The sequence below is a fragment of the Lonchura striata genome, chromosome Z (genome assembly GCF_046129695.1).
Source record: "Lonchura striata isolate bLonStr1 chromosome Z, bLonStr1.mat, whole genome shotgun sequence".
In the NCBI taxonomy this organism is placed as follows: Eukaryota; Metazoa; Chordata; class Aves; order Passeriformes; family Estrildidae; genus Lonchura; species Lonchura striata.
The window spans coordinates 47,169,422-47,196,509 of NC_134642.1; the positions used below are offsets into that span (position 1 = coordinate 47,169,422).

The 27,088-nt window shown below is 37.4% G+C and overlaps 2 protein-coding genes across 3 annotated transcripts in view; both read left to right on the forward strand.

Moving 5' to 3' along the window:
- Positions 1 to 19,346, forward strand: part of BDP1 (BDP1 general transcription factor IIIB subunit) — a 52,063-nt gene extending 32,717 nt beyond the window's left edge. Inside the window, exons 28-42 of one of the 2 annotated variants that reach the window (XM_031507462.2) lie at positions 262 to 652; positions 2,714 to 2,827; positions 3,091 to 3,127; positions 3,547 to 3,630; positions 4,250 to 4,481; positions 5,451 to 5,605; positions 6,181 to 6,322; positions 6,906 to 7,092; positions 8,391 to 8,451; positions 9,986 to 10,175; positions 11,639 to 11,852; positions 12,742 to 12,784; positions 13,650 to 13,944; positions 15,223 to 15,457; positions 15,805 to 19,346. In XM_031507462.2, coding sequence (XP_031363322.2) covers positions 262 to 652; positions 2,714 to 2,827; positions 3,091 to 3,127; positions 3,547 to 3,630; positions 4,250 to 4,481; positions 5,451 to 5,605; positions 6,181 to 6,322; positions 6,906 to 7,092; positions 8,391 to 8,451; positions 9,986 to 10,175; positions 11,639 to 11,852; positions 12,742 to 12,784; positions 13,650 to 13,944; positions 15,223 to 15,457; positions 15,805 to 15,933 — 2,509 coding nt within the window. In that variant the 3' untranslated portion in view covers positions 15,934 to 19,346. The remainder of the gene's footprint in view (positions 1 to 261; positions 653 to 2,713; positions 2,828 to 3,090; positions 3,128 to 3,546; positions 3,631 to 4,249; positions 4,482 to 5,450; positions 5,606 to 6,180; positions 6,323 to 6,905; positions 7,093 to 8,390; positions 8,452 to 9,985; positions 10,176 to 11,638; positions 11,853 to 12,741; positions 12,785 to 13,649; positions 13,945 to 15,222; positions 15,458 to 15,804) is intronic. The other variant, XM_077789999.1, reaches the window with a different exon arrangement.
- Positions 19,347 to 19,941: 595 nt separating this feature from the next.
- The window catches only part of MCCC2 (methylcrotonyl-CoA carboxylase subunit 2), a 36,684-nt gene continuing 29,537 nt past the window's right edge, over positions 19,942 to 27,088 (forward strand). Inside the window, exons 1-3 of the mRNA XM_021537142.2 lie at positions 19,942 to 20,088; positions 23,441 to 23,507; positions 26,808 to 26,892. Of these exons, the coding sequence (XP_021392817.1) occupies positions 19,957 to 20,088; positions 23,441 to 23,507; positions 26,808 to 26,892 (284 nt within the window). The 5' untranslated portion in view covers positions 19,942 to 19,956. The remainder of the gene's footprint in view (positions 20,089 to 23,440; positions 23,508 to 26,807; positions 26,893 to 27,088) is intronic.

A 27,088-nucleotide genomic window follows, 5' to 3' on the forward strand; every position in this document is an offset into this window, starting at 1 on the left:
AAGAATTGTGTATCTTGCAAGTTTAATTGTGAACATTTCTAGCCTTTTGAAGCTGCTTAATTCATATTTGCAGTAAGTACCTTATACACACGGAAGAAATTAAATTTCTGATTAAATGCTTATTTGGCACTGTTAAGTTAAGAAGTAAGCAGTTTGCTTTGTTGGTCACAATGATAACTTTTTTTTTAATTGAGTTTTTGATTTGTAGTATCCCTCTCTTTGGAATCTTTTGGATTTCATTGTTTTTGTTTTGTACTCTAGAAGGCAGTTCAGGAGATCATCAAAACAGACAGCACTGCCAGAACATGTGTTGGAGCCAAAACCTGCTACTTCTTCTGCCTCTGAATGTGAGGCTGATTGCAGTGAGAAGGGGCGTCAAAGGCAAGAAGCTAAACTGAGTGTTACCAGAGACAAAAGTTTGAAAACAACACAGGGAAGAAAATCTGGGAAGGAACCTAGAAGTTCAAAGATAACCTTTGTTACCCTCCGGGCTTCTCAAGAGGAGGAGGATGACGAAGCAGATGACTTTGAGCTTGATGATGAAGATGAATGCTTTGCATCAGAGGAAGTAAACAAGGCTCCAGCATTTGTTCCTATAGGTCTTCGATCTCCAAAACCAGTTCCTGTGCAGATACAGGAAACTGTGGAGGAGGTATTGTGTAGCTGGGTTCTGCATATGTAATTTTGTTCTGATTGTTTAAAAATATTTTATTCTAACTGTATATCTGGGTATTTGGATTTTATAAGACTTCAGTTTAAGAATGGTGTTGAGAGTAGTAGGGATCTTACTTGGCACATACATTTGGTTCTGAGCTTAATACTGCATCAGCCTAAAATCTGGTTGTGTAATAATGTTTACAAACTGTATATAGGTTGGCAGGGAACTCACCTGTTTGTTTATTGGGATTGAATATAGGCCCAGACTCGATGCTTGTCCATGTGTTTTGAGGCCCAAGATGGATCAAATGGAGTACTTCAATTCCATGTTTGAATGTTAGGAAATGAGGGTATGAGGAAAATGTTTCTGTATGTCATGTCTCCCTTGCCAAGAAACTTAACTGTCAGGTAGGCTGACCTGACCAGCAGCCAGACACACACAGCTGGTTACTTAGTCCCTTTTCCTGTGGGACAAGGAGAAATTAGGAGGGCAAGAAGATTTCTCTATTGATATAAAGGCAGTCACATACATGAAGGAAAAGCTGCATATAAATAAAAAACAAAATAAGGAGTTTGTGTGCTGCTTTCCATTGTTAGGTTACTTCCTGGAAATCAGGGCCTCAGTCTGTGTAAGAGTAACTTTGGAAGACAAATGCTGTAACCACAAATGGCCTCCTCTTCTCCTTCCTTTCCCTGGGCTTTTATTCCTGAGCATGTCATGAAATGATACAGCATTTGCTTTTGATCAGCTTGGGTCAGCTGTGCTAGCTGAGTGCTCTCCTGACCCCTTGCTTACCCCTGGCCTCCTTGCTGGGTAAGAGAATAGGAAAAAAGCTTTGACATTGTGCAGGAATAGTAAAAACACTGGTGTGTTACTAACCCTGTTGTAAAGACTGGGATTATGTGGGCTGGTATGAAGAAAATTAACTTCATCCTAGGCATGGCCAGTACAAGCTTCATCCTTTATTTCATACCATTTGTATAATGCCTAGGTCTTACACTGTCCAGTAGAAGACATGTTTCTATTATTTCTGTCTTCACTACTTTCCATTCACTTCAGTGCTTTTTGCTTTCTAGTGCTTTTTTGCATACTACTACTGCTAGTCCTCTTCCTCTCTTTGCCCATTGAAATCCTCTTTATTGTCTCCTGAATGAATCATATTGTTTCTTTCTCCAGGCGAAACAGCAGAATAATTTAGAACTCATTCAAAACATAAAGGGATTTCTAGAACAATAATAAGCAGCAATGTTGCTGTATGGAAACTTTTGCTGAATCCTTTTATTTCAGAGATCTGGAATATATCTAATGTATGGGGATTACAATCAAATTGCCTAGTTTTAACACTGAGGAGATGTGAGTACTAGTGAGGAATGTGTTTAAATACCCAAGGACCTAGCTGTTTTAAAATTAAATTGGTCAGTCAAAAGTCTGTAAAGTGCAAGCCTTTAAGAGCAACCCAGATTGAACAGTGTTTTCTGTGAGAACTTCCCTGGAAATACCATGAACTTTCCATCAAATTTCAAGCCCTCGTTTCTGAAAATGTCAAATATCTAAAGTTTTCAGTGAAAATACAATGCTGAAAAAGGAAAAAAAAAATAGGTGAAATGGTGAGTGGGTGTGGTTCTATGTGTCTGCATATAGAAATATTCTGCATATTCTTTGTGTCCATATCTTGCTTTGGAAATAAGTCTGTATTGTTTTTCTGTCCTGAAGACTTAAAAAGCAGAAAAATAGTAAAAACTAAGAAAACCCATTTGAGGTAAACAGTCACTATAAAAGATCTCACCTGCATAACTTAGTTCAGTGGAGAAGTGAGTGACTAGAAACAAGGCCTTAGGGTGTCTGATACTTCCACTTAGCTGCAGGTAGCAGTACCTGTTCTGCCTTCTGTTCATACCACTGTTTCCTTCCCAAATCAGAAGGTATGATTTTTGCAAAGGATTCCTCTCTAGATGTTGATCATTTGTTAAATATGTGACGTTTATAAAAATTAGCATTTGACAGATTTTCTTTTGCATCTGATGAACTGAAATACTTGTAAAATTACTTTTTTAGTTGGAAATACCTGTGAATATCCCTGATGTGGAGGTTGCTGCTTATGCTGAAAGTCTTTCTTGTGCTTCTATCCAACCAGTAGTACAGAGGGAAGAAGAAAGCACCTCAACATGTGTAAGAATGTCTTTTGTTTGTTTCATTGATCATACAAAGCTATTTCAGCAGTCTTGTTGCCATATCTGAATGTAACTGTGTAGGTTATTAGACTGGTACCTGTCCCACACAGATGTGAGGTACACCTGTGGGAAAACTTAGTAAATATTGTTAGCCTTAAAACCAGGGTAACTTGTGGGCACATAATTTACATATAAGCATTAAATAAAAATTATGGGGTCATTTTATATAGAACTTTGATATTGTTTTTCTTTGTGTTTAAGGAAACAATCATACATGAAAATCCAGATGTGGACAAAGGTAGATATGAAACAATCTTGCTCATGTATTTCCTTGTTGACTTGCTACCTATGTACACATTTCCCCCTTTCTTAAAATACGTTTCCAAAGGTGCCACCATCTTGGCTGACAGGCTCAACTTTGTCCTGCAGTGGGTTAGCTGGAACTGGCTGTATCCAGGGCAGGCCCCTGCTGTTAACACCTTGCCACCTGTATCCAGTACACCCTTAAAGGCAGTCATGTTGCTGCTCAGTGTTTTTTTGAATTAACTGGATGAGAATGGCTCCTTGTCTACAAGCATTTTGATTTATAAATAAGGTCAATTTAAAAATTACGTACTTCACTGTATTGGTGGTAGTGTCAAATACTTTTTTAATATGGGTACGTGAATTTCCGGTTAATGTGCTTGTGTCTTCTAACGTGTATGAACTACTTCACAGGAATTAACGATGGAAGCACTGAAGCTGCTATGACTTTACTTGCAATGGGTGATCCAAATTTCCAGTTAAAAACAAGCACTGAAGGTATGATCTGATTTATGGGACAAAGCCTTGCTCTCATGCTTTCTGGGTCCACCTAAGGAAGAATGGAGCTGCAAAGCTCTTCCACATGCTGCTGCATAGCAGGAGGACAAGAGTCTTCTATGCTTTCAGTCCTGTTGCATTGTAACATATAGTGAGTCCAGCCAATGCTGGAAAGGGGCAGGCACCCTACTGAATACTGCCAACTCTATCACTGCTAGAAAGTTGTTTCTGTGACCTGTTTTAGGAGGCACATGTTTAAATTGATCTGGGCACATAAACTGGACAAAAGAAAGGGATCAAGCTTAAATACCTGTAACTTTTAGTGATCTTTTCAGACCTTTGATGTGAAGCACTGCCTTTTCATCCCAACTAACTACAACCTGAAATTATCAGGTTTGTTGTAGCATTTATGATCTGCTTTCATTAGCTGAATGTTAGTTTTTGTGTTCTTACACTTACAAAAAGTGTACTCTTACGACTGCGTTTATCTGGGATTTGAATGTGTGTCTTTGGACAATACAAACTTAGTTAAATGAGGCTTGAAGTTATATAGCTTTATATACATGCCAAACTTGAGTTTTAAATTAAGTTTTCCCATTCTGTTTATTGTTATAACCAGAACAGACACACATGTTACCTGCTCAAAATTACCTGGACACAGCTCATAGCCTTGTAATTCACACCTACTCCAAAGAAAATAGAACTTCTTGTCAGTATTTGCTTGCTTCAGATACTTCTATCAAGGAACTTCTGCCTTCTGAGGATGGAAGCAACATCAATGTAGATCATCAAATCACTGGCACAAAAATAGGTGTAGAAGAATATTCAGAGATGGATGCTACTGATACCAGGTTAAATTACTACTTCATTTTCTTTAGTGAGTGAGATCCTCTGGCACTGCTTACTTCTCCTGGGTACTTTCTGGTATTTTTATTGTTTTGCAAGCAGTCTTGCTCAAATAAAAGTTTCTCAGGTTATGTAATTTACTATGTAATCTGCAAAAACTCCTCTCATCTCTTTCTTACTACTTTCGTGAAGTGTTTGTATGTAATTTTGGGTATCTACAACTGGGTTTTCTGTCATGAAATTACGTTTACCCAGGGAAGAGGGGGAGAAAAAAAAATATGCAGACTAATTATGTACTGGATCACTCTTAATGATTAAGCTCTTTCTTGCAGAGTTCTCTACAGCTAATCAGACCAAGGCAAATCAGTTAAGTGTCACTGCTGCTGTGGGATACAGATAAAGATTTAGAGGAAAGGGATGGCAGGAAACCAGTTGATCTTCCATCATTATGGTTTTAGTGATTGACTTTATTTAAAAATTTCTGCATTTGTGAATTACGAGACAGCTTAGTGGGACACTCTCCCAGAGAAACATCTGCTGGTGATCATATATTATTTGAAAGACTGTTTAACTTATTGACTGCTTGAATAAAGTATGAGATTATGCTCTTTGAAAAATATTTCTCCAAAATAATTTATTTTTCATCCAGCTTAATTATATTATTAAACCAGAATTTACTACCATGTAATATATATTAGATTTCTGATCTTCTCCTGTTATTTAAACATTTCAATTTTTCTTTTTTTAAAAATTCCTTTACATTAGAAACACACCTAGTTTGCAGCATACCTTGTATGTTTCAATTTGCAGATGATTTTTATTTTTTTATCCTGCCGGGTAGTCTTTTGTTTTCTCTGCCAGTTGCAGCCTGCATTTCAAGTCTTCATTGTCTGATCTACCCCATATCTCTTATATATTCATTAACTGTTAAAAATCAGGGACTATGTTGATGACATTTTTCTTTTTACTTGTAGTGGTAGCTCTTTGCCTGTGGTGAATATGAGACTGACAGGAGGTGGATGCCTGGAGTCTGAGCCAACCTCTGCAATACTGAGGTCCAGTGAGAACATAATGCTGGAGATACTTAATGCAAATGTACTTGTGGAACAACTAGAGCAAATTCAAACTGGTAAGCCTGTTTCTTGCCCTAGGGCTCTGAATATGGTTATTTGGTAGCTTCACATCTGTTCATGAAATGAAACAAAGCTGAAAGTCTTCACTTTCCATTTATGTTCACAGATGATATGTAATGTACATAAGAACACCCTTCAGTATGAAATTAAATGTAATTTGAATAGCAGGCTTTTCCTGCAGGTATTAAAATACCTGTAAGGCACTTAAATTAATGACTGCCAATTACAAAAATACAGTCAAATACAGTGTACTTTTTCTATTATTACTGTCTTTTCCTTCCATTAAAAGTAGAAGAGGAGGTAGAAAGAGCTGGCTTTGTATTCTTAAAGCAGTTGCAAAAAAGGTAGTCTTCAAACTCTTGTATTCATACCACTGGCAAAATTGAAAAGGCAAGATGAGATATGTGTATTTGCCTTACATATAAGACACAAGGATACATGTGCACATTCATGTATATGTGTCTATATAAACATACTACAAAACTTTAATTTATACAAGATTATATGTAAAAAGTAATACACCCACAGACTGAAAAGACATTGTTTTAATTTTTATTCTTATAAAACATAGATCCTGTAACGCTGAGGGATAATGCAGAAATGCAGAAGGTAAAACCAGAACATACCAGACCAGCTGCAAGTGATTCTTCAGTTATTCATGACTTTGCATCTAGAAGTATGGAACCTACCAAGCAAGCAGACAAATCTGAGAGGTAGGAAGACTCATCATTTAATACTGGCTTTATTCCTACCGTCTCTTAAAATACACAGCTGAAGTTCAGGTGTAGTATGTGACTGTAATGGGAAAAGTATGCTCACAGACACTGTGTATGTTTATACAGATAGTGTACAGTTGAGACTTCAAGCTTTTCTCCCTTGCATGTTGTGCAACAGCTTTTAGAATATTAATTTTTGTTTGCTATTTCAGAACTTAGAATTACCTTTCTGCTTAACTGTTTTTCATGAAACTGCAAGGAAATGTTAAAGAAGAGTTGATTCATTTAGAAATGTTAATGAGATTATAAAGCTTCCTGCTTGGTTGTACTTTCAGTAAAAATGTCTCCCTTATTGGAATTACAGAGACCTTTCCCTGAAATTGTTGATGTAGATTTGTTCAAAGATTATGCATTCTGGTTAGTACAACAATGTACTAACATTGTAAAAATAATGTAAAAAACAATGTAGCTTTGTTTCTATGTAATTACATGTGACTAATATTAAATACATTGTAACACAGAATAGCATTTGCACAGGGTATCTTCATTGGTTCAAATTAGCCACATATGTGCTTTGCAGAACAGAAAAGCAGGTAAGAGATGCTTGTGGAAATTCAGGAGATTTAAGACATCTGACTGCATCACCAAAACCTGAAAAATCACACCTTGGACTAGAAGATTGTCCAAATCCAAGTTCTGGGGAAGAACTGTCTGAGCAGAGTCCTTATCCTCTTGAGCACCATATATGTACAGCCAACTTTACTCAGGTAAAGAACAAGAACTTAATTACAATCCAGAAGTGCCCAGATTTTGAAATTCTGTAAATAAAGAGATTTTCAGTGCAAATATACTCACCAGTTCTAAACACTTGGTACTTCAGCTGGTAAATGAAACTTGCTTTTTTGCCAGAGTCATATCCAAATAATCTTTCAGACAAATTTAATCTTTGCAAACTCTGTTTAGAACGTTTCAGTAATAAGTGATACGTTTTATCCAAATTTTGAGGAAATTTTAAGAAGTTTTGATGAAAGAAGTTACCTAGGATTTTTGTATCCATTCAGTGTGACCTCTGTTATGTTTACTTACATTAAAAAGTTAAAATGTTACTGCTTGGATGGAGCATATTCATTGTCACTTCAATTTGCTTTGTTTAAAACAAATTGCATCCTTTGTATTGCTCTTTCTTATTTATTTAAAAAACCATTAGGAGCTTTACATGCATGTTATTATATGACATACACAAATTTTGCATATTATATATATATATTTATATAATTTAGATCATCATCATGTATGTTGTCACGGGTAAACAATATGTCTTTCATCCATTTCTTTGCAGTGGGTTGTGTGTCTGTGTTCTAGTATAAATGAGAGTTACCTTATTTTTGTCCTGAGAGAAAGGTTTGGTCACAGTTCCTCATGGTTTTTAGTGTTGGCTGAGATCATGAGCACATAATTACATTGGAACAGTTGATGCATAGGAGCTTGTTTCCTGAGTGCAGCAGGTTACTGTGTCAAGGCTGCTTTCATATTAGGACAACGTGCAAGAATAATGTTGCTCTTACGTGGTGCAGGGAGTATGAGAAGAGGCAGCTTGCAGTACATCTGGTTCAGTCAGCTGGTTCAGTTAATTCCTGGTTTTAGCAAAGGGACAAGCTGTAGAAGGGAAGAGATAGATGAGCTGTAGAGATTTGTGTTTTTCTTTGGCACTCAGTGGTTTGTTAAAGGTTGAAGGAATCTGCTTTCTTAGTACCACTGAACAATTTATTGTGTGAGTCATCTCTGACAGAATTGTGCTGTAGGAAGTATGAATTTATTTTGACAAAACTATCAATACACACAACAAACTGCATATAAATTTTATATTTCCCCAGTGTTTCTTGTCCTTGTTAGGCTAATACTCTTCAGCCTAGAACAGCTAGAAGTGAAAACTGACAAATGAAATAATGATGATGTGATTGGATTTTTTGGATCTTCGGTAATTGATGTGCTTTGTTTCTTCCTGTTTCCTAGAGTAATTTCCCAGATTTATTAAGTTGTTTTATTTCAACTGTGTTGTTTCTAGAATGAAGCTTATACTCAGGATGCTCAACAACGTTGCATAAGCAGCACAGAAGAATCTTCAGGTATAATGTGATAATATTCAAAGTTAGCAAAAGCCCACATTTTCTTTATCTTGTACTTACTAAAAGATTACTTAAAACCCTAAAATTTTCATTTTAGAAAAATCAAAATTCTCATTGACATGATTAATCTATTCCATTAACACAAATAATGATCCACAGCATAATGACATTCCCCTTCCTAGCCTATTGTCTTTACATTTTGTTAATAGAAACTGGACTTGGGAACTATTTGAATAGCCTTTCATTAAGTTTAAATATCTGTGGAAGAGAAACTTGCTCTCTTTGCCCTGCTGCTTACCCTGCGGTAGGTACAGTATATGGTTTTTAGCCTTTATGTACCTCTGACTCACCCAACAAAAACTGAACATGACAGAGGGTGAGAAACTGTGTAGTTTTCCATTGGCTTAGTGAGCTGTAATTGCTCATGAACTTATCAAGTGAATTCCGTTGTCAGAGTTCTGTGAGTGTAAGATCTATACTGTGCAAATGTGGAGCAGAGGGAAAGAAGTGGACAAGTGTAATACAAACTTCCTTCTTTGGCTGTACTGAGTCAACAGATTAATGCCTAACTGATCAAGTATGATGAAAGTTATGAAGGTGATGTCTGCTGTTCCCTAGAACAAATTGAAATGGTTGGTTTGGAACCACTACTTGTCTAACATACGGGATAGTCACAGTGACACAAGCCCAGAATACTTACTTTACATGGAAACTGCAGTCCAAAGCTGTAACTCATGAACTTCTGCAAAAGATCAAGCTAATACTTATTCTTAGAAGTCTATGCTCTATTATTGCAAGAATCTTGGGGTGAAGCATCTTAAACCATTTAATTAGATGAATAATCCAAGGAAGCTGAGGTTGGAATAACAGCTTTACCTCATTGAGAGCTGTCTTAAATAATGGAATACCGTTGTTGTTTTCCATATTTTGAAAATTTTACAAATGTTTATTCCTTAAATTCTAACAGATGGCAGCTGGCAGTTACCTGTTAATGTCTGTTTGTTGATTAAATTGTCTATATTTTTCATCTATTAAATTCAAGACTATGCTTCTCATGTCCTGTTCTGCCAATCTGTAGTGAGAGGAAAAATTCTGTGCTTACCTTCAAACTAGCAGACATCTGCCATTTAAGGAAGTAATTTTTAATACCTGACAGTTGCAATTAAAGACAGAGGGCCACTTGACCACCATGACATAAGTTTTTTAAACTGCAAATTGCTCTTTAATGCTAGAACACCCTTTTAAAATCTTCATCATTACTAGGTATTTTTAATATTCCTCATTCTAAATGGTAATCAGGATTCTTCTGCAGTGAATAAGCACCAGGAGATGATGATGTGTATTTCATCTTGGAAGTCAGGAAGCTTATTGTCTCAAGAAAATGCTCAGTGCATTTTTCAATGGAGAAATGAATGCCTAAAATTTCTAAAGTATTCTGTGTAGGAAGGACATGAAGAGAACAGCATTATGTTATATTTGATTAATAGGTGTTTTTTTGTTGTTGTTGTTATTTATTTCCCTGAAAAAACGATAGTAGTGAATGATGATAATGGACGTCCAGAGGAAGAACAGACATTCATTTTAACATTGGTGGAAATCCCAGCTGGCTCAAAAGAGTTGGATGCATCTGCTATGGTAGAACAAACTTCAGAACCAGTACTACCAGCCCCAATACTTATCAGCCCAATAAATGCAAGTGAAATAACTGTGACTGAAGTGGAGAGGTAAATGCTTTATTTTTTATCAAAGTGAAACAGTTTTTGTATATACCTTGATTGTTCTCTGACTGTGTAGTACAGATTAGAACTTCTCAGAAGAAGAAATGCAAGAGGAAGTAATTTTGACAGATGGCTAGAGAATTAAGAAAGTAAAAAGGGCTCTAATTAGATTTGAGGAAGATTCTGTAGATGTTTTAAATTTAATGTTTTAGTTAGCTGGGATTTTGGTGTCATCGAAATTCTGATTTACCCTTTAGAGTAGGTCTTCCTTTTTAGTAGAAGTCAGTTGTCCAGCTTGAGCTTTACTTTGCCTTATAGATACTTACAGTGCAAAGCAATTGAAATTAAAAAATCTAAGCATGTTTGTATTTTACAATACTTTAACAGTTTTGTAGAGTAGCTGTTTATTAATTGCTCATCCAGATTTTTCATGTAGGTAGTTTTCTGGAAAACATGATAAACAGTTTACATGATAAACATGTAAATTCTTACTGTCTTGAATTTTCTGTTCAAAAGACAGACAAGATGAAAACACAAACTAGTTAATTACTCCAAAGAATAATAGCTGGTTTGTTTACTGCAATCCAAAAGGGTTTGAATTTCTTTTACAAAGAGTACCTCTGAATGCAGTGTAACAAAATTTTTATGTCAACATTACAGTTGAACTAAATATCTTAGTCCATTTGGGAGAAAAAAAAAACCAAAGGAAAAAGACATTCTGAAAAATGGAATTGTTGCAAAGTAGTAAAAAACCCACAAACTCTAATACTATATTAATGAAAGTCCTCAGATCAAAACTAGAGTGTGATGCAATTCCACATAATTATGAAGAATCTTGCCCTGTGATATCAGATGCTAATGTCATTCCTTTATTGAAAGGATATGTCTTTGAGTGAAGGCTGGCTACACAGTGTAATAATTCTAACTTCTGTGAAAGTACTTAGGATAAACAAAATTGCTGACAGGCTAAGTTACGGTGCATGCTTTGTTTTGCTGTTCCTATACTGCTTTACCATATTTTCCTCATCTCTGCTACTTCTCTGTATATCTCATATATACATATATATATATATATATATATATATATATGTGTGTGTGTGTGTGTGTGTGTCTTTTGAGATTAATAGAGTATATGGGGGCTCAACTGTGCAGATAGATAATACTGTATTTTAGCATTTTTCTAGGGCAGTTAATAAGTTTTCATATTTTTGCATCATATGGAAAGACCAAGTGGAGTTCAAATAGAACAGCTAAACTAAATTAAATATTACTAGAAAAACTAACTTCAGATAGCACAACAAATTGTTTCTTGGTAGTAAAGTTAATATTGACATACAAGTTAATATTGACATTAAGCAAGAGAGAGTATCACCAGAGATTCATGTGTAATTTCCATCCAGAAACTTTATACAAAGTAAATTTTGGCTTCTTTTACTGTCACAATAATGATTTCATATATATATAAACAGTGTGGGATCCTTGACAACTGCAGCTAATAAGGTTCCTAGACCTTTAAACAACACTATGGAAGCCAAACAACTAGAGAGTGCAGTAGACCCTGTTCCAAAGTTGCAGACAGCTCAAAAACGGTTGGCTGCTGAGCTTGAAGAAAATTATTTTCCTCCTTCCAAGAAAACTCTATCTACTGTTGCAGTGGAAAATAGCTTGGAAACCACTTATAAGGTGAGATCCTAATTTGGTGAGTTTTCATCCACGGGGTAGATGCATAACGCATAATAGAGCATTTTAATTATGTTTCTTTTTTAATGGTGTGAGTTGTTTAAATATGTACTATATATGCCCATACAACTTAAAAGGAAAATCAACACCTGTAGATTGTTTTCAGTTTTTAAATCTACAACAGGTTTTGGGTGCTTATTTATTATTAGGGTTTTTTGAGAATCTGTAGGCTCTCGGGTATTTTTTTAATTAGACTTCGTAGTAGATTGGTAATATGTCTTACTTGGTTCATTCTGCATCACCCTTATGACAATGGCATTGCAGGATAGGCAACTCCGGAGGTATATTGGGTGACTGGCAGGATGTCTAGGTTCACTGAGTGATAGTTTGAATCTGTACTGTGTCTGGTACATGAAGAAGCTGTTAGATAGATGTTTGATTCTTAACAAAACAGGTACGAGTTTAAAAGAGCAAGCTGCTAATGAAAGCAAGCCACCATCTTTCCAGCATCCTTCTGCGTCTTTTTACAATATGACCAAGCTTATGGCAGCAGCTGCCATTGATCTTTGTAAGTGGACTAGGACTGTATAGTGTACCTTGGTGTATGAATGGGTGGTAATTCCCCAGATGATTCAGACAGCTTTCAGAGGAAGGGATGGATCTTCTTCCTTCTTTGATCTCCTATCTCAATAGCCTTGTTTTGAGTAATTTGTCATAAGAACACCTTGAAAAGCGTGCTTTGGAAATTACTTAAGTGATGAATGATGCTGCACTGTCTTCTGTATTAGTCCTGCTCTTAGAACTATGCATGTGTGATATGAGTTTATCAACTTCATTGTCTCTTCTGTATTGAAAGCAATAAAAAACCCTTTTTTTTCTTTTCTAAATACAGGGTTATTCAATTAAATCCACAGATGTGCCAGTGGTAACTTCTGGTATGTACATTTAAACTTTAAACCAAAGTATAATGAATGTGAACACATCACAACTTCATACTGGTTGTCATGCTAAATAGTTCTGTCTGAGGCCATCTGATACAAAAGCAGAAACAAGTTTTCCTGGTACTACACTAATACCACCATTCCATGCTTTCTGCTATAAACTAGTTGTGCCAAATTATATAAATGTTGGTTATTAATAATGATTTAAAAAGCATTGCTGTAACTAGTTTATTGGTGAAATTTGAGAGGTTTTTTGACTAAACATGTAATCTTCTCTTAAGCAAATATTTCCACCTGTTAAAGTGCACTAATAATCAAAAGTATTAACTGGCATTTTACCCACACAATGCCAAAATAGTTTATATTTATTTTGTTTTGCATTTCTACTGAAAAAAATACGGAATTGTTTAGGAGCTTAATCTGCCTCTAGAGAAACAGAGAAAAAGCAGAACTGCTGACAATGCAGTCTTCATTGATCTGAGCTGGTGAGCTGTAATTTTGGCGAACTGTAATTTTGGCTCTGAAAAAGAGTTCTAAGGGAAGTTGTAGAAGGTTAAACAGCTAGGTGACTAGACTAAATTCTGTGGTGTGCTATAAAGGATGAGGCGGGGAACAATGATCTGTAAAATTTAAAACCACACTTCTACATTTTCCCATAAAATCTGTATCATCTTTCAGGCTTTAAAAGTAGACCACGAACTTTTAATTTGTATTGGTGATTTATAAAAATAAATAGACAAGTAAAACTAAACAAAAATTCAGCCCTTCTGTTGTAGTGGTTCAAGCCATTTTTATATAATGCATTTTTCTGGGCTTTTGTGTTATCACTGAAGTCTTTGACTCTTAACTCCTTTTACAGGGAATCTTTTTCAAAAAACAGAGTCTTCAGCAAAGGAAAAAGTACTTACTTCTGTATTGGTGTCTGAGTCTATTTCACAACTGGCTGAGACAAACCAGCTTGAGATTTTGGAGAGCTTACGGAAAGCACCACTTGAGAATGCAGCATCCGAAAAGGAAGAAGAGGCTATGTCTAGATTAACCTCTAACAGAAGAGCAGAAATAAGTGGACAAGGAAAGCAGGAGAATGTGCGTGAATCTGCACAGTTGGAACATACTAGAAGCCTAGCATCATTTTCAAAAACTCCATTACTCAGGTATGCAGTAATTGCAATAGTGTTTTGTCAGCTTGTTCTGTAAAAAAAGATCATGTTTCTATATTGACATCTTTTCGGTACCATTGTTTGTGACCTGCATGGCTAAGAGTTATAGTATCTATACTCTACTGCAAATCAGCAAGCATCAAACTCTCTGCTTTGAAATTTGCATTATTTTGCTCATTAAATGAGTAGATCAACTGAAGGGCACTACTGACATATTGTGTGTGTATTTAGACATGATAGATGCCTTTTGTCAGGCCAGCATCCATTGGCTGTGATAGGAACTTAGGATAATTTGTTGTTTTCCATAGGTAAGTCTCATGTTGTGAAATATATATACCCATGCACTTGTTTTGGTGTTTGTCCTGCCAGTAAGATTTGTTACTGGTACGGTACTGAGCACACTGAATTTTTAGGACTGACACAAGTAATTTCCCCCAAGGAGTTTCAATCTTGGCAGCTCAGAGGATATTCCTCTTATCTATATGTTGATTTGATTTTTTAAATATACCTTTCTGTACTGTTTGTTTAAATGTTTTTAGTTCATATCATCTGTTGCTCCTCTGTTTAAGTGTTTTGATTGTAATGCTCCACTGGCCTCTACTAATCTGTCATTTACTTTTTCATTTCCTTATGCGTTTGTGAGTACCGATATTGTCTATTTATATTTGGGACATCCACAGTAATTTGATAGTGATGCATTAACACCAGAATCCTTGCCTTAAAGCTTACTTTCTGATTTGTAAACTCTTAACAGCATGAAAAGTTAAAGCTTTGTGTACCTCCCTCAGTGCTGTGACTTCCATAAGCTCATTGGTCTGGCTTTGCTGCTGTAAATAGGCTAAACCCCTGCAGCAGGTAGCCTGCTGTAACCCCATCCATGGGAATTGGGTTTTCCATTGATTACATGAAGGATGCTCAGAATTTTCAGTTTGTTCTTCAGAAGTGTGCCTCCATCCTTCTTGGAACCACTCTCTGAAAGTTTGGTAGCTTGTTACTGGCTGTGGATTAGCAGCAAATAATAGATTCCTGTTGTTAGGCTTAAAAATTGTCAAGAATCTCTGTGACTTTTAAAAAAACTCTTGTACTAGAATATTCAGTAATACCAAGGCCTTTCTTAGAATGAATTTTTGGGTTTTTTTGGTTAGAATTTTCATGTTGCCTGTAGGTGTGTGTTTGTTTCCTGTGTAATGAACTGTATTCCTGCTATGCTATTTTACATCTTCCTTTTATGGAGCAATCCTATGCCATCCTGACTATATTTGCTTTGAACAGGGGTGGACGAAAACCACTGGGATTTTTATCTTTAATTTGCAAAAAAAGTAATTCTGAATCTGCAGAAGACAGCAAAGGCAATAGAGGGAAGATCCAAAAGCCTCGAATTGTAACACCAAAACCAAGTCTAAAGAAACCCACTCCACCCACTAAGGATGAGAGGGACTCTTGTTCATTTCCCTCTACTTCATCATCTGTGGAACATGAGCATGTAGCTACTGATGCTGCAGTTACGGTATGAGTTTACTTTGAACAACCGTGCATTTCTGAGGTGTGAAGAACAGAGCATTAGTTGTTTCAGGAGTGAATAGATGGGTGTGTAGCATTCATGTTTAGTGTCCAATATCTGCTCCAGTTGACAAATTCTGACTTGTGCATGTTTAGGAAACTTGTAAGGGAACTAAGTTGATTTTTGTATCGTGGATATCTATTTATTTATCATTTTCAGTAAACTGATTTTTTTCCCCTTTGGTCAAAACTTCCTTCATAAATAAAATACCCTTACAAATAGCTCATATGCATATATATTAAATATATATACTGATGAAGACTGTTAAGAGCAGCCTTTTCTTGTTTTATCAGGTTCCAAGTAACAGCTCATCTGAGAAGCAACCTCTCTGTGCTAAAGATCAAGAGAAGGAAGGAGAACCAACCAAAATCTCAGAATACTTTTTCAGTGACATCTTTATGGAAGTGGATGATTCAGAATAGGAAATGGATTTTATAAAAACCTAGGATCACAGAATATACTGCAACAAGAAAAGAGTATTTTAAAAGTTACAATTTGTTCTGATACTCATTATGCCACACTTAATGTCAGCCAGTAATAACAGTACCAGATATACCAGTACCAGGAAAGTGATCTCTTTAACATTCAGGGGAAACTGAACATTCTTCAAAAGTGACATAACAAATTCAAAGGAGAAGATGGAAAGTGAGGGCTGAAAAAGCCTCATCTCCTGCTCCTCCTCTAACAAACTCAAAACATGCTGCTGCAACTGGGATGCAGGGTTCGACAAAGAAACCATAAACCAAACGTATCTTGAACAAGCTCCAGTACCTATATAAACCATTATCACCGAGTCCAGCACAATAGCAACCCAAATCTGTGCTCCTCTACTGTAAAAGCTACCTGTTAAGGATAATACTGGAGCTATCTCCAGATAAGAAAATAAGCCTAGGGACCAGAAAGGTATTAAAACCTCCAAACAGCCTAGGGGTCAGACAGGTGAAGGCTGCCACCCAGAGAGACATGAATTCAAGCAACATGGCTACTGATTGCTTTATCTCAACACAGAGTAAGTACAACCAAAATGCAATCAGTACAGGTTTTTTTCACTTTCTTGAGCCACATGTTGGGCACCAAAGCAATGTATTTGTCTTGGTTTAGGGCAAATTTGGGAGGAAACTTTCAAAGGGGTTCCTCTAGATAGCAGATTCAAGCAACCCCTCTCCCAGCTGGTTTGGAAAGATTTCCCTGGAGGAAAGTGGAAAGAACCTGTTTATTTAACAAGCAAAGTATTCACAAGCATAAAAAATGAATATTATTAAACAATAAAACCTCTTGCTGTTCTGAAGAGATGCCAAATTCAGAGAGTCCTTTTCATGGAGTGTAGCTCAGCTCACTCAGCCGGTTCTGTTTTTCCTGCACTGGAAAATGCCATGTCTTGGGCTCCAGTGGGCCACAGTCATGAGCTCCCAGTGTTTTTCAGGGTTTTCAGTCCAGAGCAAGGGTGATCAGTTCCCAAAAAAAAGAAAAGCCACAGTACAGGGAACTTCTCTGCCTGAGGTAGCTAAAAACTAGCTAAAAGCAAAGGAAAACTCTCTCCTGCCATCTTGTCTGTTCTGCAAACAGCAGAGTCTGTGAGAGAGAATGCAGAGGAGCAAGTGCAGCTTCTGATAACAAACTGCACTTTTCTTCCCCTTCACTCTTGGAACCAGTCTTAAAGGTGCACTTAACATCCAGCATCAACAGAACATATGTTGCATCATAAATTCACCCTAGCACATGTTGTTAATTAATGCTATAAATGAAATGGATTCTTTCTGAAGCAACCTAGGCACTTTCAAAATGCTGACATAGTCTAAACCACTACAATGATGTCATAGGACCAGACTATCGACTGCCAGCTTATGGTTTCACTTGTTTAGACACTGATAGTGAGTGCGTGACTATCCTGCAGAAAAGTGCAATGAAATAATGTTTAATCTTGCAACAAATATTCTTCTCCATTTTAATGCTTCTTGGTACTGACTATTCAAGTTCTTTGCTTCTTTTTGTGAAGTATGTTACTTTAGAAGAAGGAACGAACCTTTTGGGTATAATGTAATATCTGAAGATCAGAACACAAATACTGGAAGTGGTGTAGTGAATACATACTTATATATGTCAAGCACTGCAGGTGTTTTTATTTGAATCTCCAAATTACATATTTTTGTAAGAGTTTTTTAACTATGTAATTTAAAATATCATAACCTGAAAAGCCTAATAGGATTGGTTCCTTAAGAATTTGTTGAAAACTTAAAAACACAATGTACTAAAAAAAGGTTTGCAACCTTTTTTATCACTTGGAGGAACAGATTGATGTTTCCTAGTATAAATGCTAATTTTCTTCTAAATAGGAAAACACAGCTATAGGTACAATTTCTTTTCCTTATGTGTAGTTTTTTGTATATTTACTGACTTTCTTCGTTTCCCTTGTGCAAAGTAGCACAAAGAGATTGGATTTAAACCATTATACAATGTCACTTTTGAGGATTTGCTGCTTTGAAGCTCTTGAATTAAAAGGGTCTTCTTTTGTGCATGTCTGCTTGTACTGTAACTTGCCATGAAATTCTGGTTTAGCTTTAGATTTTAGTTTAAATTTTTATGTGCTTCCTCAAGAAAGTTGTCTGGGTGAGGTAATTACATTTATGCACTCTTAAAGTCAGGTGGTCGCTAAAAGATCCAATATTTAGTCTGAAACTCCTGCTTGCATGAGCTTGAGTAGTCTTAAAATTTTTCCCATTACTTGATATTTTGCAGGTACTTTTGCAAAGCAATTTACTATAAAGGTGAAACTGATGTTTAAATGGTATTGTTAATGTTCTCAAGAAACCTGTCATCAGGTTTGGACCGCGTAATCCTTTTTTGGCAGGTAAATAATATATATATGTAGTTAATTTTGAAATAGTTCATGAAGTTCGTTATTCTTTTCAGAAGTTATTGGCAAGGCTTCTGAAGGAACCTTTAAACTTTTGTCAGATAGGAGAAATATAGCAAAAAGCTCATGTTAGTGCAAACTGGTATATTAGCTCTGCCAGTGAAGTGTCACTAGCAATAGTATTCCTTGAGGTGATGGAAAAGGGACTAGTGGTCCCAGTGTAAGTAACTTGAAAGCATCTGAGCAACCCACCTCTTCCCCCAATATCCCCTCAAAAATACCAACAACATTTTCTGTTCAGATGATATCTTGTGCTTTGCCTAATCCGTTTAACTTGAAATGATTATCTGGAATATTGTTTTACTGTAAACATTATGAAAGAGATTAATGTATACATGTAATTCTATGTATTGTATATCTTGTAGATAATAAGTATGCACATGTTTACTTCCTGATATGTCTGGCATGTTTTATATCAATTGCACTCATAGAGCCTAAAAATAGATTCTTGCGGGGGTGGCTATGAAATAAATGCTGTGAGTACCTTCTGAGAGGATAATCATTCTACATTTAGTTGCATACATTTTAGCTTGCATTCATGTTACAAGGGGGAAAAAATCAACTACTTCATTACTAAGATTTATGGTGCCTTATCTGCATTGTTAACTGGGGCTATGCTTTCTTTTTCCTTGCAGCAAATTACATGCACTTTGTTAGAGGAATTTTTTTTTAAGAACAAATTTAATTTTAATAGAAATAAGAGAATTTTGTGTTCTGTTTTATGTACAGAAGTTTTATAATGATGAAGGATGTAAGAAAATATAGTTGAAATCTCAATACGTATGAGTAGCATTTTTATAAAGATGTGGCATAAAACTGCTTTGCTTAGTTGTCTGATGCCCTGTATCATCACATATAAGCTTTCTGTGTCAAAGGAAGTAGTCCTGTATGTAAATTATGTGAATAAATTATTTTCTTTTACCTGTGTTTCTGTTTCTTTAAGTATTGGTTGCAATTTTTAAATACTTGTAAGTACATGAAGCTAGCAAGTGTAAACTACAGGATATGCTGAAGTTTGGGTTGCATGACTGGGGGTGCACACAGACCTGCTAGTAACAGGCTGAGCGTCGTTTTGCAGGGGCGTTGTAATTTTTCTCTGATTTTGTTTTAGAATAGAGCTTAATTTACTTGGTATCAGATACCCCGGTGTTACCTTCCTCTAAAGATAAGGGCCTTGACTTTAAGTAAAACTAGAATACTGAACAATAGCAAAGTTTTCACGGAAGGGAGAAACTCGACCAAAGATGGTTTGGGTTTGAAAAAGATCTGTCCCTATTACTGTATGACAAGTTTCTGAGAAGGGCCAGGGCTTTCCTAGGGCGAAACGCGTGAAACGCGGGGCACTCAGCAATTCTTCCGAAGGGCGTTCTGTTGTAGCCCGTCCGGGGCCCCGGGCAGGGCCCCCGCGGCCGGCCCGGCCCCGCTGTGCCCATTGGCTGCGCTGGGAGGAGTGGCGGCGGCGGCCTGGGACTGCCGCTCGGCTCGGCTCGGCTCGGCTCGGCTCGGCTCGGCTCGCTGGCCCGGCCCGGCCATGCTGCGGGGCGCCCCGCGGCTCCCGGGCCGCTGCCGGGGGCTGCTGCGCCTGCTGCTCGCCCGCGGGTACCGCGGCGAGGCGGCGGCGGCCGTGGGGTCGCGCCCCGACGCGAGCTCCGCGCTCTACCAGGTAGGGCGGCAGGGCCCGGCGGGCCGCGGGCACGGCCCCGCGGGCACGGCCCCGCGGGCACGGCCCCGCGGGCACGGCCCCGCGGGCACGGCCCCGCGGGCACGGCCCCGCGGGCACGGCCCCGCGGGCACGGCCCCGCGGGCACGGCCCCGCGGGCGGGACGTGCGAGCTCCGGTGCCGGCCCCGCCCTGCGGCGCGGCGGGGGCAGCGCCGGGCCCGGCCCCGCTCCCCGAGCGCCCGGGCCTTCCGTGCCTGCGGCTGAGCCCGCAGACACCGCGTGGCTAAAGCCGTCTGGCTCGCCGTGGATATTTCTGCACTTTAAAGTCAGGATGCAGGCTCCTGCCGCGTTTCAGGCTGATCGACGCCATGCCGGTGAAGTGCAGGCGGAGTTTGTAGACAGCGGATAATGGAGCCTGATGATTCCAAAGTTGGATGTTTCCTTGTATTTGCAAATTGATTCCCGAGTTTAAAACGGATGGAATAGCTGTACAGAGTCATGGGCTTACCTCCAAAAATATCATATTTGAGGAGGAGAGCTAGGTGCAATTCCAGTTGTCTTTACGAAGAGAGAGTAGTACTTCTATCTGGTATAAATACATTTATTTTTGATGGGGCATTATTAACATCATCATATTAAAAATCGTATTTACAGTTAGGCTGAAAAAAACATGGCTTTAGGTATGGATCAAGGCTGATAGGAGAGCGTGTGTTTGTTTTCATATTTGTTCATGTAAAATATCAAACTGTGAAGCAGCAGCATGTAATCTTACTGAGATAGATACATTGGTTCTGTGTTTGATTCTGTGCTTTGTTTTGCAGAAAATAAATTTGGGACAGAAATTAGGCAACTGAAGCTTCTGTGTAATCTCTGAATTTGTCTGTATGCATACATATATATGTGTGTTTATATTATATATATATATATATATATATATATATATATATATACATACAAAGCTTGTGAAGTGTGTATATATGTGTACACATTCATATTTTGTGAACCAAAATATGATAGTATTTTAATAAATGTGTTCACTCATCTGAGCTGCCCCCAGATTCACCCTTATCTCTGGATGCCTTTCAATCTCAAAAGAAAAGCAAGGCTTGGTAAAATAGCTAATAGTGTTAGTATCTGGTAGAAATAATTTATGGAACACTAAGTGCAGGCACTGCTTTACAAACACAAAGAGCTGAGGTCCCTGCTGTGAGGCACTTCACCATCTGAAAAAAAGAGAAGCATTACAAGGAATAACAGTGCAAACACAAGAAGACATTATGATAGGTGATGAGAGTCTTGCCTTCTTTGGCCATTGTTTACCTTTCTGGCTGTGAATTCAACTAGACAGGCTGGCCTTGATGATGCAAACTGTCTCTTAAGCCAAATGGTCAAAAATGTAATTCAAAGGTGAGTGAGTCTAAATTCTGGAAAATGAAATAAAGTCTCTTTGAAGATTCCGGGTACTAGCTGTTACATACACTTTGGTGATGTAGTAGTAATTCATGTACTTGTGCAGTAACTGTTGCATTGGTGTTTAGGGTTTGCCTCTTAATTTTGCACTGAAATTTCTAGAAATCCTCATATTAACATCAGAATTTTACACAACTTGCTGGTGCAAGGACCAGTTTCCAGAAAGAGCTTGATGCCAATTCACTGACCTTTTTTTCATTTTTTAATCACAATAATGAAAAGCCCACAAATACATCATAGAACTAGCGCATTTATTTATGAGAGTGGTCTTTTCTTGGTGTATTCAGAATTATTTTAAAACATCCTTACTTCTTTTTGGTGAAGTATAACAGTGTTTTATTCTGGTTTAAGGCATGAAAGATCATGATAGAAGTTAAGTGAATTTAAGCAACCCAGATGTTTTTGTGCAGTATTTTTTTTAAAAAAATCCTTTCGAAGTTTTTACATGGAGTAGTTAAACTAGCTACAGTGAGTCAAAATCTAATTAAAAAGTCTATGACTGTGATTACTCTTCTTCTGTTAATATCCTCTGCCATTTTAGTTTTTTTCCTATGTTAAAGGTGAGTTTCTAAGCACAGTATTGTGTGCAAAAGGTGAATGTGTTTAGAGAAAAAAGACTGGCTGAACAAGGAAAAACAGGAAAAAATTTTGATGTGTAAAGGTACAAAAGACCCACCTAGACAAGCTGAGCACTGATACAAAGTAATATTGGGTGTTGTGACAACTGCAGACTTTTAAAAGTATGGAATTACAAGATACATTTTTATTTCAAGAGAGTATGTTTAATCTATTTGTGGCAAATACAAAGGCAAAAAAATATGTTGTTTTGAAAGTCACTCTACAGCCAAAGCACTTCAAATGTGAGCTGAATCTGTACATGTTTTTATTTTATTTCTGCTTTGTGTTTCTGCCTTTCAGTGACTTAAGTGAAGCTGCAACATTTGCAGCTTCTCCTTAAGGGAAACCTTAAGTCTGAGAGTTCAAGTATATATGAACATAGAATTACCAGCTGGTCTTTTTTCTGTCAAAGTAGGCTCAAACATCATATAAGTGAGAATTAGACAGGGTAATAAGATCTTTTTGTGCAGCATGTTCTTTTATTGCAGTTGCACTTCTCAAAAAGGTAGTAACATTCTTAATGTGTCTGCAAAAAAACCCAACAAATTAAGCTTGACTAATACCTTTAAATTCCTAAGAAACTGTAAAAATACCTCAATCTGCTGTAATGTGTGCACCGTGTTTTGGATAATTTGGATGGAAATTATGAGCTCAGTACTGATTCACTCATATTCAGATTATGAATCTTTGTTTTTCTAGAAGTATAATAGCAATTACACCAGTTTAAAAAAAAAACCCAAAAAAAAAATAAACACAACCAAACCAAATGAAAACAAAACCAACTTTTGTTTTATCTTCTTGTTCAGCCTAAACAACAAGATTCTAAAAAGTGCTTACAAAATCTGTTTGGCCTAGGTCTTTCATTCCTTGGTGCAAGAACACTTAATTAAAATCTGTGGATTTACAAAATTAGATTTAAAATGCGAACAACCTATGCCAAAGATAAACAAAATCTAAGAAACAGCAATTCACCTCTGTGGTGACTAGTTCTATTTTTGTTTATTAAATTCAGAACTTATCTTTTACTATCCTAACACAATAAGATTTTTTGTAAAGCATTTTTATTGAATGCTTTGGGATGTCTAAGAGAAGCCAGTACATAGGTAGAAATGTTACTACTTTAAAGACAATACAGAGACAATGTTTAGTAAGGTAAAATTAGATTTGGAAGATAAATGAGTCTTGTACTTCTTATGTTGGTTTATTAAAAATTTTAATATAGTCACCCTTGGTTGAATTTAAAATTCTGTTTTGTTCCCCACTTAGGAGAACTATGAACGAATGAAAGCACTGGTAACTGAGCTACAAGAACAAGCAGAAAAAATCAGGTTAGGTAAGTATGATAGTCTAGATTTTAGAATAATAACCTGGCACTTGGCTTTGTTGAACCTCAAGGAGTTGGCCTTGCCCATTGATCCAGCCTGTCCAGATCCATCTGCAGAGCCTTCCTGCCCAGCAGCAGGTCAACACTCCCATCCAACCTGCTGTTGTCTGGGAACTTACTGAGGGTGCACTCAATCTTCTGTCCAGATTGTTGTTAAACTTACTAAACAGGACTGGACCCCAAACCAAGCCCTGGGGAACCCCACTAGTTACCACCCATGAGCTGGGTGTAACTCTAGTCACCTCCACTCTCTGGCCCAGCTCTGTCCAGACAGAGCCTTTTACCCAGCCAAGAGTGCACCAATCCAAGCCATCAACAACCAGTTTCTCCAGGAGAAAGCTGTGGAATATGGTATCAAAAGCTTTGGCAGAGTTCACAGAGACAACATCCACAGCCTTTCTTTCATCCAGTAAGTGGGTCATCCTGTTATAGAAGGAGATCAGGTTGGTCAAGCAGCACCTACCTTCCTAAACCTTTGCTGGCTGGGCCTGATCCCCTGGTTGTCCTGTATATGCTGCATAATGGTACTCAACATGATCTGCTCTATGTCCTTCCCTGACACCACTGTCAGAGTGATAGGCCTGTAGTACCCTGGATTGCCTCTCCAACCCTTCTTGCAGGTGGGTGTCACGCTGTCTAACTTCCAGTCACCTGGGACCTCCCTATTTAGTCACACCTGCTGGTAAATATTGGAAAGTGCCTCTGTGAGAGCTTTCACCAGTTCACTCACCACCCTTGGGTGGATTATATCTGCCCCCATAAACTTTTGTGTGTATAAGTAGTGTAGCAGGTCACTAACCAGTTCCCCTTGGATTAAGGGAGCTTCAGTTTGCTCCCTGTCCCTATCTTCCAATTTAGTGGGCTGGGTTAAGACTGAATCAAAACAGATATTGAGTACCTCTGCCTTTTTCTCGTCCTCTGTCCCTATATTTCCCCATGCATCCAATAAAGGATGGGGATTCTCCTTTGTCCTCCTTTTATTGGTTGATCTTTTCCAATTTTCTAGTTGTAGTTGGGCTGGCAAGGAGAAAGAAGGTCTGTAGTAGTTTAATAGATTAAAATTTGTGTTTCTTCTTTTTGATTTGTAAGACTATCTGAATAATATTGCAGTTTACTATAATTAATGGAAACAATAAAATGAAATAAAAAAAATAAAATGAAAACATTTAATGAATGCTTAATTACACTGCTAGAGGCTGAGCATGTAGCTTTAACTGTGCCCTTTTTGTGACTGTCATGATACTGGTTTTGTCACTTTATATGCTGTTTCTTATATAATGCATTTTCTTTTACAACTTTGGAATGGAGCACAGTTAAGATTTTGTGCTCAGTGCTTTTTCTTTCTTGCTATGAAACAGGAGTCAGAGTTTCCTGAGGAGATGTTAAAACCCATGGGTTGCCTCTGTCTTTTATGGGTGCAGAAACTGTTCAGTAATTAATGAACTAATGATGTGTGTCTCATGAACTAATAATTCTGGCCTTCTTCCTTGCTGCTTATTTGTCTGTTCTTGTCTGTTGTGCAATGACAGGACAAGACCACAGTGTTCATCTTTCCTTCATCTGAGCAGCCTCTACCAGGATGTTAATACACAGTTTTGAGTGAGATTGATTGAAATTGCTTTACATATAATTTAAGTATCTAAGAAAAATTAGGTACCTCTATTGAATACGTCTGAAGGATATGTGCAACATCTTTAGATTTCACTGTAAAAGCAGTCTGTCAGAGGATGAGTTCTTCTATTTGAGGTCTTCACAATGAATGCTTCATTTGTTAGCTGTTATTCAGTGTGAAGGGTTTTTCTGAACCCATGTCCCATTCTACTGAGTAATGCCCAGCTGTTCAACAGGAAGTGGTCCCTACCCCTTTACAACAGGTAGTTTTCTGACAGGAAGCACAGGAAGTAGGTGAAATGCCTTTAATCTCCATGACTGATCATAGGACATCAGCAGTCACAGTGGTGTAGGCATTATTGTAAAGGAGAAATTAAGAAGAGATTTCAAATTAAATGCCTCTGAGTTTGTTTCATTGTTAAGGACAGTACTTCTTAGAATGGAGATTAGTGCAGGGTAGAGTGTCTTGATGTTGGAAGAGCAATGTTCAATGGAATGGCTACAGGGCATGGGATTTGTGGATCACAAGTATTTGTGATGCACAGAGATGACAAGAGTCTCAGGATGGAAATTATTTTTGCAGCATCACACAGTGTAAATGAAAGACTTCAGAGATCAGTGTAGTTATGATATGAGATGTTGAAAACATGGATTAGAGTAGTATCTGTGAGGGTGGATAAGAGAGGCTGTTTTTTAAGAAATTTGTACAGAAAGAATTTACAAGATTTAGGCTTAAGCTGGATATATAGACCGAATGAACTGACTGAATTGAAAATAAATTGTAGGCTTTCTGGCATGCCTGACAGGTATAAAATTACGTGTGTAGTGATCAAGGAAGGAGGTAAGAGAAAGGACTTCAAGGGAGGTTTAGAAGCTCTGTTTCAGTGATGCTCAGCTGACAGAGAGATCCTGGAGTCTCAGGAGAAATGTTAGCAAAATACACCTTCTTTATTTTGGACAGGGGGACAATTTTAGAGTGATGAGGCGGATCAGTAATCTGTCTACACAGAGAGACAGTGTTTGTATAAGCTGTTGTTATAAAGAGGCTGAGGTGTGTCAACAAATCTTGAAATATTGAATGACACAAAGCTCAAGAGAGCAAAAGATTTCGGATGACCTCTAGTGAAGGGTTGAAATGAAACAAATATAAACTTGATATTAAATGCTGTATGTCTGAATTCTGCTTACAGTTTTGGCATGGTCTAAGGAAATTAATCCAGATGGTGCTGGGTCATTCAAGATTGCATTCAGCATAGCTATTATGAATGAGTTCTAGGGATTAGTATTTCCTGTAGCTCTACTGATGTGCTTTCTACATATTTGTGTTTTCTGCGCTTGCTCTGTAATTGCCAAGCAGTGGGGGAAAGTTTCAGACAACTATGTTTATTAAAATCTTTACCTGAAGACTTAACTGTAAAAAATGAGGTGGGAAATAAATTAGGTTCTAGAAAAACAAGCCTTTTTATCAATACCTTAAATCTGTTTGAAGTGGAAACGATTATTTATTAAATTTATTATTAAGGTTCATACTTCAAAAACTGGGGACTCATCAGCGTTTCCATTTAAAATTTTAATATAACTGACGATTTATCTTATCTGCGTCTATAGAAAATGTGACAATTTACTGTTGTATCACAGGAGGTGGAGAAAAAGCTCGTAAGCTTCATACATCAAGAGGAAAGCTGTTACCCAGAGAGAGAATTGACAGGCTTATTGATCCTGGGTAGGTACTTATTTTTTTATTTTTTTTTCCTAAACATTTCAGGTTGTCTCTTGCAGGTAAATATTGCAACAGCCTTCTTTTCTCTTTAGCTTCCATAAACACTAACATGATAAACACTAACACAATTGAAATTTTACAGAAGCGTTCTTTGGAATACTGATCTCTTTTAAAAAAAAAAATCTTCTAAAATTTAACC